At 31.1% G+C, this 14,238-nt stretch overlaps 1 protein-coding gene across 1 annotated transcript; it reads right to left on the bottom strand.

The window, feature by feature from the left end:
• Window positions 1-685: 685 nt before the first annotated feature.
• On the bottom strand, window positions 686-12,256 carry LOC132725813 (pyrimidine-nucleoside phosphorylase-like). Its single transcript, XM_060711001.1, has 8 exons — window positions 11,951-12,256; window positions 5,996-6,198; window positions 4,880-5,108; window positions 4,388-4,506; window positions 3,804-3,966; window positions 3,314-3,541; window positions 2,663-2,803; window positions 686-2,368 (listed from the first exon to the last, which is right to left on the bottom strand). The coding sequence occupies exons 1-8, from the start codon at window positions 12,144-12,146 to the stop codon at window positions 2,199-2,201; spliced, it is 1,449 nt and encodes a 482-aa protein (XP_060566984.1). The 5' UTR covers window positions 12,147-12,256; the 3' UTR covers window positions 686-2,198.
• Window positions 12,257-14,238: the final 1,982 nt, after the last annotated feature.

The raw sequence follows: 14,238 nt of genomic DNA, 5'->3' as shown, positions 1-14,238 counted from the left end.
TAAAGTTTCATGACCCTAGGTCAAATACCTTTTGAGCTATGAACGACTCAAGTTGTACATTGCATATTTTTACTAAGTCAAGGGCAACAATTTTGACACAACAGAATAAATTCACAAACACAACCCAAAGTGCACACATGCTAAAAAACATTCCTGTGAAGGCTCATGACTCTTTGCCTAATACTTTTTGAGCTATGCGTGACAAAAGTTGAAAATCGCAAATTTTTACTAAGTCAAGGGTAATAACTCTTCAAATACTTAATGAATCCACACCCTAATACCAAGGGGCACAACTTCACATGCAGACCAACATTCCTGTTAAGTTTCAATACTCCAGGTCAAATACTTTTGAGCTACGTGTGACACAACATGAGAAAGGACGGACGGACGGAAGGAAGGACGGACGGACATGGGTAAATCTAACCCCTTCCTTAAAGTGAAGGCACAAAAATATAGTCCCTTTGTTGAAAAGTTTGATTATATTTTGATAATTTTCACTATAAATCAATTATCCGCTCAAACGCATAGCATTTATTACTTTGCATTACCACGTTACCTTGCAAAATATATTGTTATATAGGATAAATAGTCAAGGATCTCTTGTGTGGGGTCTTTTTTCTTAGAATATGAAGTGTATGCTCAAGAAAATATCTGGATTGTATCAAAACAAATGATGAATAACTCTTTTAGATACTAATTTTATTACACACACTGGTTTAAACACGACTAATTACAACCATTATTGAAAATTGAATAAATGCAGATATGTGTTAATAAAATACTATTTGAAGTTGTTCAATAATTCCATAATTTTTGCTTTCATTATTACCCTTGAATATACATGTATGTTGTTTCAAGAAAAAGATGTCCCTAGTTTTATATACACTCTAGCACATCAGTCTATATTGAATTATTATGTTTTTTTATCATTTTTATCAGCAAAATAGAAATCAACATTAAATATTTTAAGCAAAAATATCATAATGTTCAGTTTATCAACAAGTAAGTTCTTATGGCATATATTTCTTTTGTCAGCATTTTAGAAGAAAAGTTCTATAAAGATTTAATGCTATATCGCATTAAATTTCTACTGTATATTTCAGACTTCTCTTTTCAATTAACTGAGAAATATGGAATAAAGTTAAAGGAAAGCAAACAAGTATTTACCTAAAAAGCCACAGTCTTGTATAAATGAAGAAAGAAAGGAAAACAGACACAAGAAAAAGATAAATAAAATAAAATAAAAACTCACACTCACAATAATATGGCTTGATTACAGAGTTACAGAATTTACAGAATCATGTTAATTCTCATAAATGAATGTATTTTCGAAGTTATTTCATCATTACCCAGTTATTTCTATACATTACAAAAGTCACGTCATAAGGTTTAATATGTAAAAAATCATTATTGTGTTTGTATCTTCTACAACGAAACCAATATAAATATATTTTCAACATGTTGACTATTTTAATAGTAATTGACCAATACTTCATGAATAGAAATTCGCTTGTCATCCTTTTAAGTAATAAGAGGTCTCCTGTAGTCCCCTGAATCTTATCCAACAGAAATGCATTTTTATTCTCATATAATCTATAAAACATCTACGTATCCGTCAAATAATAATGTAAAGTACTATAATTTTACACAAAGATGCCCCATTTTGTCGATATTTGAACAAGTATTTATTTTTTCACCCTTAAAAATTGTTTTGTTTAAATCTATAATTAATTATATATACGTAATGTTAAAAACGTGCGAAAGTTCTACTTGTAAAAAGGTTACGACGTAAAACAGTTCAAATCGTCTGTAAAAACAAAAAAAAAACAAGTTACATGCATTAATTTACTCTGATCTGTCATTTTTCCTGGTCCTTATAGCATTGAATTCATCATACATCACATTACTGTTTAAGCTGTATTACTGATGGTTGCATGACACACATTGTACTTCATCTTTTTTTTTAAATTTACTGACTCAAGCGGTAAATGCGACTTCACCTTTCTTGTTTAAAACACAATATAATTCATAATCTCAATCGGTAATAGGTTGAAAATTTAAAGATAATGCAACTATTTTTTTCAATCAAATTTTAGCTATTGCTTGAATACCAATACCAATCATATTTTACAATCAAACAAATCAAAAACTCTAAATCCCCATCAGAAATTACTGATAAAAAACGTAAACCAAATTGTTTAATTGCACGTGATTTTCACGATGTCGTCAGTTGGTATTTTCTCCACAATGTACGCCAACCTGCTTTGTCTTTTAATTTCTTTTGGCCGGATCTCAATGGCACTTTGGAGTTCTTGAATAAAATTATCAGGCAACTCGTTATCGTAGCGAATGTCCACCCATGTTGAGCCTCCAAGTAAATTGTTACAGAAATATTAAAATAATTATGAAAAATGAAAAACAAAGACACTAAAATGACATTTGCGGCTTTAATAATAAAGTAAAAAGAAGCAGTTAGAACATCAGGGCGTAGAAATATTGCTGACAACTAATGACGTAAAAGATATATCGTAAGCATTGTTTAATAGAGTTCAGTGATCCATTTTTCCAGATAACCTCCATTAAAGTAATTTTTCAACATTGAAAAAATAATTATAAACAATTAACCTTTTTTTGATATTGTAATTAAATTTTATAAACTTACCTTTAGAAATTTCCTTCCCAATGTGTGTTTTCAGAACGAGTCCAACAGCAGGGTTTATAATGTCGCCACGTTTAATCCGATTGGCTCCTAATCTTGCGGACAACAGTCCGCATTTCATTGCATCAATTCCATGTACATACCCTATAAAATTTAAGTTTCAACGCCAGTAAGAGAAATAATAGTTAGTTCGTAATTATTTGGATTTGTTCTAGGAAAATGTTGAAAACTGTAAGTAACTTTTACAATAACATTTAACATAAAAGAAAATTGGATAGTGTTTTACATATACGTAGAATAAGACTTCTGCCAAAACGAAATTTGGATGAAAAATCTTCAACGGGAAAGTTCTCACGAATGATTTTAAACTAATCATGTATTATCTACTTCCATCAGTTTTGAAGGACCTCAATTAATAACATATGTGCGTGATAAATTGTTAAGTACGCAAACTAGAACGCTGCACTTTTCGAGTTTACATACTGTGACGACAGGGTTATGGTAAAAAAAGGAAGAACATCAAAACATTGTGCAATACGATTATCGTTTGTTTCGATGCATTTAAAATTATTTATTACCAGAATTAAAATTAACATAAGCTTATTTCTAACATTTTTGTTAAAGGTTTTAATAATTTAGATTATTAAAATCTACCTGCAGTTTCAGCTTTGAGTTCTTTATTTCGTTTGGATTTAGGTAATATAGTGAAAATGTCAGTCCCTTTTTTACAGAGGTCTTCGGCATAGTTTTTATTTACGCCCTGTTCCTGAAGCATGAGTTCAAATTTTCCAATGGCTTTTCTATTCTTTAATGTAGCTTCGATCATGTCATATGCTTCACCTAATGTTGGAGCCTTTTCAACTTTAACCAACAGTTGACCGCCTATTGAAGTAAGGTAAGTACAAACCAGTTTTATAACTCAGAATTACTAGCGGTGATAATTTTATTATTACCAGAATTTATAACATTGCTGGCATTATTTCCCTTAAACAACAATTTTCATGAATCTTCATGATATTATTATTATGATGTAAAAGACAAAGCCAATGATGTTTCGAATCTTTAAGCATATTTATAATTAATTTAAATATGCACATTAATATCTACTTTTGTAGGTGTTTGTACGTATTTCTTATATTATTACCTAAATATTTAACTAATTCGATTAGATCTTCTGGCCCCTCTCCTTGGAGGCATTTGATTGATTCAGCCACCTCAAGAGCGTTCCCAATCGCGTAACCGAGAGGAGAGTTCATGTCAGTAATTAAGGCAACTGTTTTGACACCATAAGTGTTTCCAGCTTTGACCTAAAAAGTAATAACATGGAAAGGACAGTAGTTAAAATTTGGATAGTTGACGAATCCATGTCCAATCCAATTAAGTACACATATTCACTGTGCATTGTCTTTTTAGATTTAAATATGTAGGTACATTTTTGGACATTTAGTTTGCTCACTGAATCTCTTGTCCATCAATGTTGTTGCTTTTAATCGGATTCTTTCGTGTGCGAAAGCAATCCAGATAGGGTCACCTGAGCTCTTCTGTCAACAATTAGGTTATAAGTTACCGTTTGGGGATATCAAAGCACCGATGACTGATTTCATTGAATATTTCACAGTATGATACTTTAGTACATTTGTTTGATTTCCAAATTTAATTGACCCAATTTTTGTAATATACGTTTTAATTATCACTATAATCTATTCAACTGAAAAAGTTACAGTTTACCATTTTTTCAGATAGAGCCTTTGCAATGTCCATTGTTTGGCAGAAAGCCCCTTTTCCAAACTTGACATCCAGAACCAATGCATGAAGTTTCTCAGCAGCTTTTTTTGAAATGATTGATCCTGTAAGGATTTAAACGTAGTTTTTCTTATGTTGTCAATGCTTTTGTTCTTAAGTTTACTCGCGTTAAATGCATTTATATATGTCACACTTATATTTGCGCCAAAACTCATTTCCTAAAATAAACATATTGAAGGGTTTAGTGCTTCGAACTTTAACATGCAAACTCCCTTTATTGAGAAGAAAGACATAAACTCATGTTCTAACGTTTATAATAAGACGTTGAAATACGTTTTTGTTTTATAATTTGACGGGAATATTAACTCAACAAATGTTCTTGTTGTAATATATCATGTATATGTTAAATACACTTTACTGGCAACTTTTAGTGGGGCCAAAAAATTAGACTATCAATCATATGAAATCGACTCTTACCCGTTATCAATCCATGCTCATTTACTGTTTTAGTTTCGTTTCGTAAGCGGTACAATATTCTATCAGCAGGTACAAGCTTACTTGTTTGACTAACAATACAACATCCAACTCTGTCCAATATTTGAAACATGTCTTCTTCTTCCTGTATAACTTTGAAGTCTTTGATAGACCCAAGTTTGTCCAATGTACCACCTGTGTGTTCAAGGCCTGTACCTGATATCATTGGTACCTAAAACATCCATTTACCATAGTCACTTTAACGTTCTTGTCTTAATGAGCTACCGTTAATGTAAATGTGGCCGATTATTACTTTGCAAGTTTAACTCTTCTTTACTAAAATCCTAAACTAGTACAAGTATGACTTTTCTGTGTATAACTTCAATGCATAACAGTGTCTTAAAACAGGACAAGAGAAAACACTTTTGGGAACATCACCAGTATTCAGGCCGAAAATGTGCCTTAAATGAGATACAGTGCAAGATTCAGGTTAAGAGTTTCACAGGCGTTCGTGACATTTGCCTTGTCAATAAAAGTCAAATAATCATAAAATAATCTCCCTTTGATCATCAAGAACAAAAGTACTATCCAGCATCCGTTTACTATATATGATATATACGGTTATTCGTCAAAGCGTGTCAAGATTTTGCATTCACAGTTTGTAAAGACATATTTTCATTCTTATACGTGCACAAATAGAGCAACAGATATATCTTTCAGTAACAGTTAAAAGTATTGAGTCATCTATCTTTATTTACGGTAAATGAATTATTAAACTATAAGTAGTTTCAATATCTGTCAAAGCCGCAGTTATCATGTGTTTTCTTTATAAAAATAAACTGGAGTTTACACCATGAATATAATAGCTATCTGTTCACGATTTGGTATGCTGATTTAATGCATGTTATATACCTGTAACTGATTAAAACTTACATAAATGTTGAGTGCATAGATGTATCAGAAGATGCTTAGCAGACATAGACTCTCCCTTAAATATCATCTTTTTATACCAAGGAAAAAACTTAAATTGTATGGTTTCATGCAATTTTAAAATATAAAATTATAAAACAAATATGTGATAAGTAAACTAATTTATTTTGACGCCCTTAACAAGCATACCTTCAACCCACACGCTGCAAGTACAGGCGCAAGAACTAAGCTGACCTTGTCACCTACACCACCTGTACTATGTTTGTCGACACGTATCCAATCTTTAGGCCATTGTTCTCCCAGAATTATCCCAGAATTAATCATTGCTGTTGTGAGGTGATTAGTTTCTTCCTCGTTAAGCGTTTTGTCATAGATCGCCTTTAACATGTCACCTTTCAATATTAAATGGTTATCCATATATAAATGCTTTGTAACTATTTAAGATAAATTGTTCAAAGTGAGGGTTTTTAGCTATTGCATTAGTCTATAATGTGAACATATTTCACTTTAAAGAGTGTTTAAATACATCCGAATTGCATACTCATGCTTGCATTTATTTTTCATAACTATAATGATTTCTACCAAACTACAAAGCGAGCATTTGGAGGAGTAATAGCGTAAACACCAGAGTTGCTTATGGAACAAAAAAAAAACAGTATTATCCGGAAGGGGAACAGTATGTATATTAATATCCGAATAGTATCATGTTTTTGCAGCGTGTAATTGAGTGTATATTGAATTAAGGTAACTGACAGTTTCTGTTAAAAAGTGATTTCTGTGAACTTAGTCAAAATATTGCAGTTCATGTATTGTTTGAATCATCTGTAAATAATACATAAATTCAAAAATCATTGTAAATAGTATGTTCAAAACAAAGAACTGTTTTTGTTTTGTTTTTTACAATATGTAATCATATTTGGATATAATTTCTTTTAATAAAGGGAACACTATAGTAGTTTAAATTAGTTTAAATGACACATGTATTTGATAAAATGTAGATAACAGACACATATATTCAAAATTTTCTTTGCGACAGGCTCACTGCACTAAAATTACGTTGATGAAAATTAATATTATTAAGTATACTATTAGAGGATATTAAATTCATTATTGTAAATTTTAAATAAATTTTACTAAATTTATTGAAAGAGTATTGTTTTTTCAACTAATTCAGTAAGTTTTGTATGAAATCTACACGAATATATACCTTCTTTATTTTTCACAAGTTTAAGATAAGAACGGTTAACAGTTAAAAAGAGTCATTTTCTCATTAACGCACCTAAAGTGTAACGTTAAGTTTCGAACTTTACGTTTTGTTTGTATATAACGCAAATGACATCAGGTCAAAATTTATTACACTAATGTTATACATGTATCTTTCTTTTAAATATATGGATTTATTACGCTCCTGTGCCATCGTGAATGTGATAAATAAATGTATTTACAATCATTAAGAAAGCATCGATAGCAGTAAAAGAAAATCAAAGATTCGGTTGCTTACCCATTAGTCAAAGACAATAAATAGTGCCACAGCTCACGATCTCAATGTAAAAATAAGAACAACAATTGATTGAAGGTAAATTAGAATTTAAAAATTTCTACACCACAAAAATATAATTTTGTATCAATAATCGTATTAAACAGATTGTTAATGTTTAATTTATTTAGGTTAGTGTTTACGAAAAAAACATCAGTATATTCCTGTATTTTACGAATCTTATCACAATTGTTGGCGGCGCCGATGAGCGGCGTCGTCTCTTATGGAATGCTTTTTATTTTGGCCTATGGAAGGAGCTGTCATTTTTAGCAGTTGATGTCATGTTGTGTTAATCAGTTTTATTTTGATTCGTAAAAATCAAGTAAACAAATATGTTGTTATATTTGTATTTAATAACTTTATGTAAAAAGCATGTGCATTGTGATATTATTTTCACGAAATTGCAGGCTCAGTTTAACAGCTTGTCCCTTAGCTTTATTGGCAATACTAAAAACCCGGATTTCGAATATCGTTGTGGTCTACATTGATGCCGTATTCTTTTTTCATTCAATTTATATATTTTCAAATTTCCTACAAGAAAAACGTCACCTGCAAATGAGTATTAGGATAGGAATGGAACTGTTGTAAACGATTATCCTATTGATTATATCCATATTACGTTAATCTATTGCACAGAATGATTGTTTTTACAAAGTGTACCAGTATCCGGATGTTGAAAACTATCCGATTTTCTGCAATTTCTGCAGTCACATGACCATCTAATTTTTTATGAATACTTACTTCCATTACTTACATGGCTTTAATGAAACTGAGCCTGCAACATTTCGTAATTTTGCTGTTTAGCGCGTTCTTTTGGTTTTCAGATTTTCTCTATTTTAAGGGGAAGTAACTCATGTTTACTAAATTATTTGTTCTTTTCTGTCTAACTTAGGTATTACTTACTATTTTTGTTGTGTAAAATTTACAAGTTGTAAGGTGATCAAAAGCATAGAGGCCCTGATGAGTGAATATTGATAGATTTTTATTTTACTGGCTTATAGACTGAATTTTTCTAGTTTGTTCAGTTAGTACATACCTACAGGTATTCTGCTACAGGAATCTTCTAATCACTATTTGAAACTAATTATTATTTTCTATGTGTATATAATTGCTAATAAAATAACCTTTGGTAAAAATGAAAAGTAGAAAATTAAAGCTATGCATAAAGGTGCTCATGTCCATATATTAAAACAGAGAAAGGATAACATCCTGAAGTTATCAACTTTAAACACCAGACATATATATATATATATGCAGTTGGTTATATAGTTAAGTCTAATGGAAGGTTTAAAGAGGGACAGTATTTGTTACTGTAAAAGATATGCTTTTAATGTTTGGACACTCACACAACTCAATCTTTATTATATGATAAAGACGACAGTTTGTATTTGAGTTGGTATTTTTACTTTTATACTATACATTATAGTTTTCTTTCTACAAGATTATGAATTCCGTCCAAGTACCAATGTTAATAGGCTGTTATATTATTTTTTAAATGGAAACTTGGAATTATTAATGTAATGAGCATACATGTGTATCTTAGTATATGGATATAATGTGTACTTCTGCATTTAAAGACTAATACAGTTATGATTCATGAGACTTGCATTTAAATTTAAAAATAGTAATACATGTATTGAAATTAGTCTACAGGTTGACTTTGCTCAAAGTAGTATCTATAATAAAGTTTATACATTATAGTTTTCTTTCTACTAGATTTTGAGTACCAATTTTAATGTTAATGTTTGGATTTCATATTTATTTCATAGAAACTGGAAATTATTGATAGTATGTGCATACATGTATTTCTTAGTATATTGATATGATGAGACTGATAATTTTTCTGTATTTAAAGAGTTACAGTTATGACATTAGTTATAAATGATAATACATGTATTAAGTGAAAATGTCCATAAACTTGGATCAAGCAATATAATTAATAAAGTTGCAAACATCATATTCTGAATAGTTATTCTAATTTTTATCTAACATGTGCATAGTTTGAAAAGGACAGCGTCTGTCTCATCTATTTGTAATGGAGGGACACCAGTCTCAACCTCCAGGTCTCCAGAGTCAACCCAACAATATACTTTTCATAGAGTAGATTGTTACTTGCCCGTGAATAAATTTTGTGCACTAATTTTTATAGTGGATGATTTGTGCCACATGAAAAACAACAAAGTACAAAAAGTAACCGGGCGCCAGATGAAAACATGAAAATGCAATCTTCCACAAAGTGGTTCGTTTGTTGTATTTTCATGTTTTTCCCCGGTGCCCCTGATGCAAAATACAAATCAGCCTTCATAATTTTTTTATCATAGAAAAAAGTTCAGTTTTTTTTTATCTGTAAAAAATAGATATTGTTCATGTATTAGTACAGTTATATTCACTTTTAAAGTGACCTGTTATAAATAATGGCACAACCAATAAGTGTCTAAACCCTTTTTAGTAAAAATAATTGTACAATATATAAATGATTGTTTTGATTAGGACTATGAGTATGTAAGTTTTTTTTTCTTATTTGTTTAATTAAGAATAAATCTAATTGTTAATTAAAAAATCTAAAAGTATCTGTCACGGTTTAGAACTGTTCACTATTCAGGGGAGAAATGTGTAAGTGGCCAGATAGCTCAATCGCGACAAGCCGGGTACATTATTCTGTGGGTCACAGGTTCGAGTTCTGGTCAAGCTGAAAGTTGTTTCTCATCGGTGTGACTGCATGTAACCCTGAGTTTAATTCACTTTGCTCTGTAAACATCAGAACTTTTAAGGACACAAAACAATATAGTGGAAATATGTTGTTGGTTTATAATGTTTCATTATTAAATGAGAAAATGTGTAGCGGCCTGATAGCTCAGATGGTCTTCTGGCAGTCATGGGTTGAGTCGATGGTCAGGTAGTTTCATTCAGGGTTTAGAAGTGGTTTTTCAACTGACAAATGTTTAATTCATGTAACAGATTGTATTAAATTTGAAATGGACAAAAGCAGTATTGCATGATAGTTTTAGATCTACAAAAGGCATTTGATACAGTTGATCACACTGCACATGAAGAAGTTTTCCTTCTTCTTCATGAAACTTCATGCATCTACCATAGGTAATGACATTCTTACATGATTCAAGTCATATCTCTGATAGACAGCAGCTGGTGGATGTGGCTGGTACTCATTCTACTACTACTCCGAAGTGCCTATGGTGTCCCCTGAGGTTCATTTTAGGTCCTCTTTTTATGTCTAATATTATGTCAATTACATGTCTTCAACCCTAAGCTATAAGCTTTTTATCTGCTGATGACTCCGGTATCCTTGTATCTAGTAAAATAAATCTGAAGAAATTCTATCTTATGGCATGAGTCTTATAAGATTTGTTAATTGACTATAAATTGTCTTTGCATCTTGGCATGACAAAGTCTATTCTTTTGGGTTCAACTTTCAACTGAAACAGGGTCCTAGCCTCAAGGTCACATGTAATGGTACTGCTCTAAAGTACACATCTTTTGTTTAGTATTTAGGTGCAAAACTTGATCAAATTTTTTTGCGTCGCCTATGATGCTTTGCATCAATACTTTTCTTGTTTTTATTTTTTATATACTTGGCTCGAATGAAATATGGAGTGTTGGTAAATGCCTTTCAAGGAGTGCCTGAAACTGATGAACATACTTCCTTTCTGTAAGTACTTAAATCATAATATAGTTATATCTTACGAAAGTAATATTTGTGCTGATATCAATAACAACCCCCAAATCCTTCAAATGCGATCAAATGCCAGTCATGCCTTTAATGGATCGTATTCCTTTTCCATCACTTAAAAACATTATGCTCGTTAAAGATTATTTCTCTTCAACTACATGCAAAAATACTTTATTCAATGATTCAGTTATAGCGTTTAAAATATGAATATACATACCTAACGATTTAACGTTGCACAATGTATGGATTGTGTGCTTACTGTTATACTGTATTTGAAACATGATTGATTAAATCGAGATTATTGGAGAATGTTTATATAAAAAATAATACAAAGGTTGGGTTATTTAACCCAAGAACTTTTGTACCACTCGCTTTGTCTTTGGCATACACATAAACGGTTTCAACTATGTAAAAAGAAGATTTATACATGCGAAATTTGTCAGGTCACACAACTGGTAGATATATATTTATGTGTTATAGGACCAATTTCCTTCCGGGACAATTTTTCTCTTATAAATATTGCAAGGAAGCATTATCTCCGATATATTTTGATATGATAACTAAATATCATTTTATATGTATAACTGTTTAGCAAAATACCTATCAAAATATTTTATCTTGCCAGTTTGTACAGTACTAATGAAAATGTCTCTGTACATGAAATTCTAAAAACCGCATTAATGATTTAACATAATATTATCAAACATATGCTTATTATCTTCACTTAGTTTTGCTTTGGATATTTATATGAACTAGGAACGACATATGCAATTCAAAATAATTATAAACAAATTATAAACAAAAGCACATAGTATGCACGTATTTGAATATTACGGAGTAAGATTCTAAAATTGCACAAAACATTTACTGGAGTATAAACAAAGATTAAAGCAGGTCATGAAAGGTGTAAAATACAAACCTATTATATATTCCTCTTCTGATAACTCGGTAGCATTATCAGGACTCTGATCACTACATGTTTCAAGTTCTGTTGCACAGTTCACAAAATAATTTATATCATCCTTACTTAAAGACTGACCCTGGTTTTTTTTGTCAATAAGCCTCTGAATGATTAATAATTGTACTTGTTTCCTCTCATAAGACAATGTCGTCATTTTACTTAGTGCTTTCGGAAGCTAAAGTCCTTTTATAACTATATTTGTTTTAAAAACTTCAAAGTAAATTAACGTTTATATGTTATAAAGAAAACTATAGCACTAAAACAAAGTGATTGAGCTAGTACAAATCCCTGTTTATATACGCATGCGGAAATATGCCACGTGACTATCTTGGCTAATAGCATACGTCAGTTTTCTTTCAAGAAGCTCTTGACAGACAGAATGATTTTACATCTCCGCCTTAAATCTATACCCAATACCGGTTTAATATTTTTTGATAAAAAAATGCTAACTTTATTGACAAGACAATGCGCAAAACTGTCATATTAAGACTTCATATCTAAAATAAAAGAAAAACTTCATTTTGGCGCTTGCTTAAATTTGTTATCTTAAACGGAAGGTTAAGAAAAACAAAGCGGACAAAAGACATACGAATGTCAAGTAGACAAGTTTGTTATTATTATAACTTCCATTATATTTTTTAAATGGGCAGTGTAGCATAAAAATGATACTCGGTTGAAGTAAGCATGCTTTTTCTTGCAAAGGTTATTTTCAGAAGACAGAAAGGAATATTTAATAATGACAGTAATTACGTGTCCAAATTCTCAGTTGCTGAAAATACTTTTATTACAATTGACATAGCATTTATAAGTTTAATCAAATACAATACCAGAAAGGGAAACCTTTGTCCAAACAAGAATTAGTACTGTAAACCCTTATCCTTTTGTCATTGCACAAGGCGTTCATGTATAAGTGGGGGCGTCCGTGGTCGAGTGGTTAGGTTGTTGACTTCAAACCACTTGCCCCTCACCGCCGTGGGTTCGAATTCCGGCAGGGACTTTGGATTCTTTCATGTGAGGAAGCTATCCAGCTAGCTTAAGGACGTCGGTTGTTTTCTACTCAAGTGCCCGTTTGTGCCTGAAATAATGCACGGAAGGGCACCTGATGTCTTCCTCTACCAGTAAAGCTTGAATGTCGTGATATGACCTATACTGTGTCGATGTGACGTAAAAATCCAATCAAACAAACAAATCATGTATAAGTATAAACGGACCATGTTTTGAAGTCCTAGGTTCAATGAAAATACGTTGGAGTATAAACAAAACATTTTTAAAAGATTCTTAACGTACATAGAGTAATGAATAAACTACTACGTTTTCAATCAATCATTGAATAAATCTTGAATATAAGTAAAGTTAAAATATAGGACAGAACATTTATAAGTTTCAAATATACCATTGCAAATTACAATGGTTGGTTAAACAGGACAATTTATGTCTCACACAATGAACTGCAAGATTTTAACTAAACTATGCATAAAAAAATTGCAACTTTTATAGCGGGTTTTTACAAATCGTTTTGTAACAAATGAACTATTTCTAATCTTTTGTTGCTTTTAAATCACAGCGACATTTAAAAAAACACACAAGATCAACTTCCTGCTTTTGGGGGAAGACTTCTGGTGTCCCTCCTAGCATTATTTCAATAACTTGCTCGCACTTGAGAAGAACCACCAATATTTGATAAGTTTGCTGGGTAGTTTCCTTACATGAATGAACTCAAAGTTCCTAACGAGATTCGAACATACAGCGATATTGGGCGAGTGTTTTTATCTGAAACGATTTTAAAATTTATCGGCCAAGGACTCCACTATATACCTGGCAGACTGTATGGAGTATTTTCAAATATCTGTTCAGTCAGCAAAAAAAAAATTGAATACCTTAGCACATTCTTAATGATTAGACGTAAATTAAGGCATGTATTTTTATATCATTGCATGACTGTAAATAGAAGCTAATGCGTTTATTTAAGATGGTCCAAAACAGATAGGAATACAAGATCACGACCCCAATTATCAAAATATGTGTGATTGTTATATGTTTTTCTTGGGGTTTTATTGTTAAGTTTTAGGATAAATTCCTTTACGGACAAAATCAGTTTCTGCTTTAATGTACATTTGTATTGACCAAGCCATTCACGATTTTAAAAAAGCGGACAACAATCGTTTTAACATTATTTTTTTTTTCTTTCAAATAATTAGTTATGTAAGACGATTTTGTTATTTATACTTCACTTTACATAATATATA

This window comes from Ruditapes philippinarum, unplaced genomic scaffold, assembly GCF_026571515.1.
Source record: "Ruditapes philippinarum isolate M1 unplaced genomic scaffold, ASM2657151v2 ctg541_1_1_1_1, whole genome shotgun sequence".
NCBI lineage: Eukaryota > Metazoa > Mollusca > Bivalvia > Venerida > Veneridae > Ruditapes > Ruditapes philippinarum.
The sequence above is the reverse complement of the archived record's forward strand: the minus strand, read 5'-3'. Positions and strand labels throughout refer to the sequence as shown.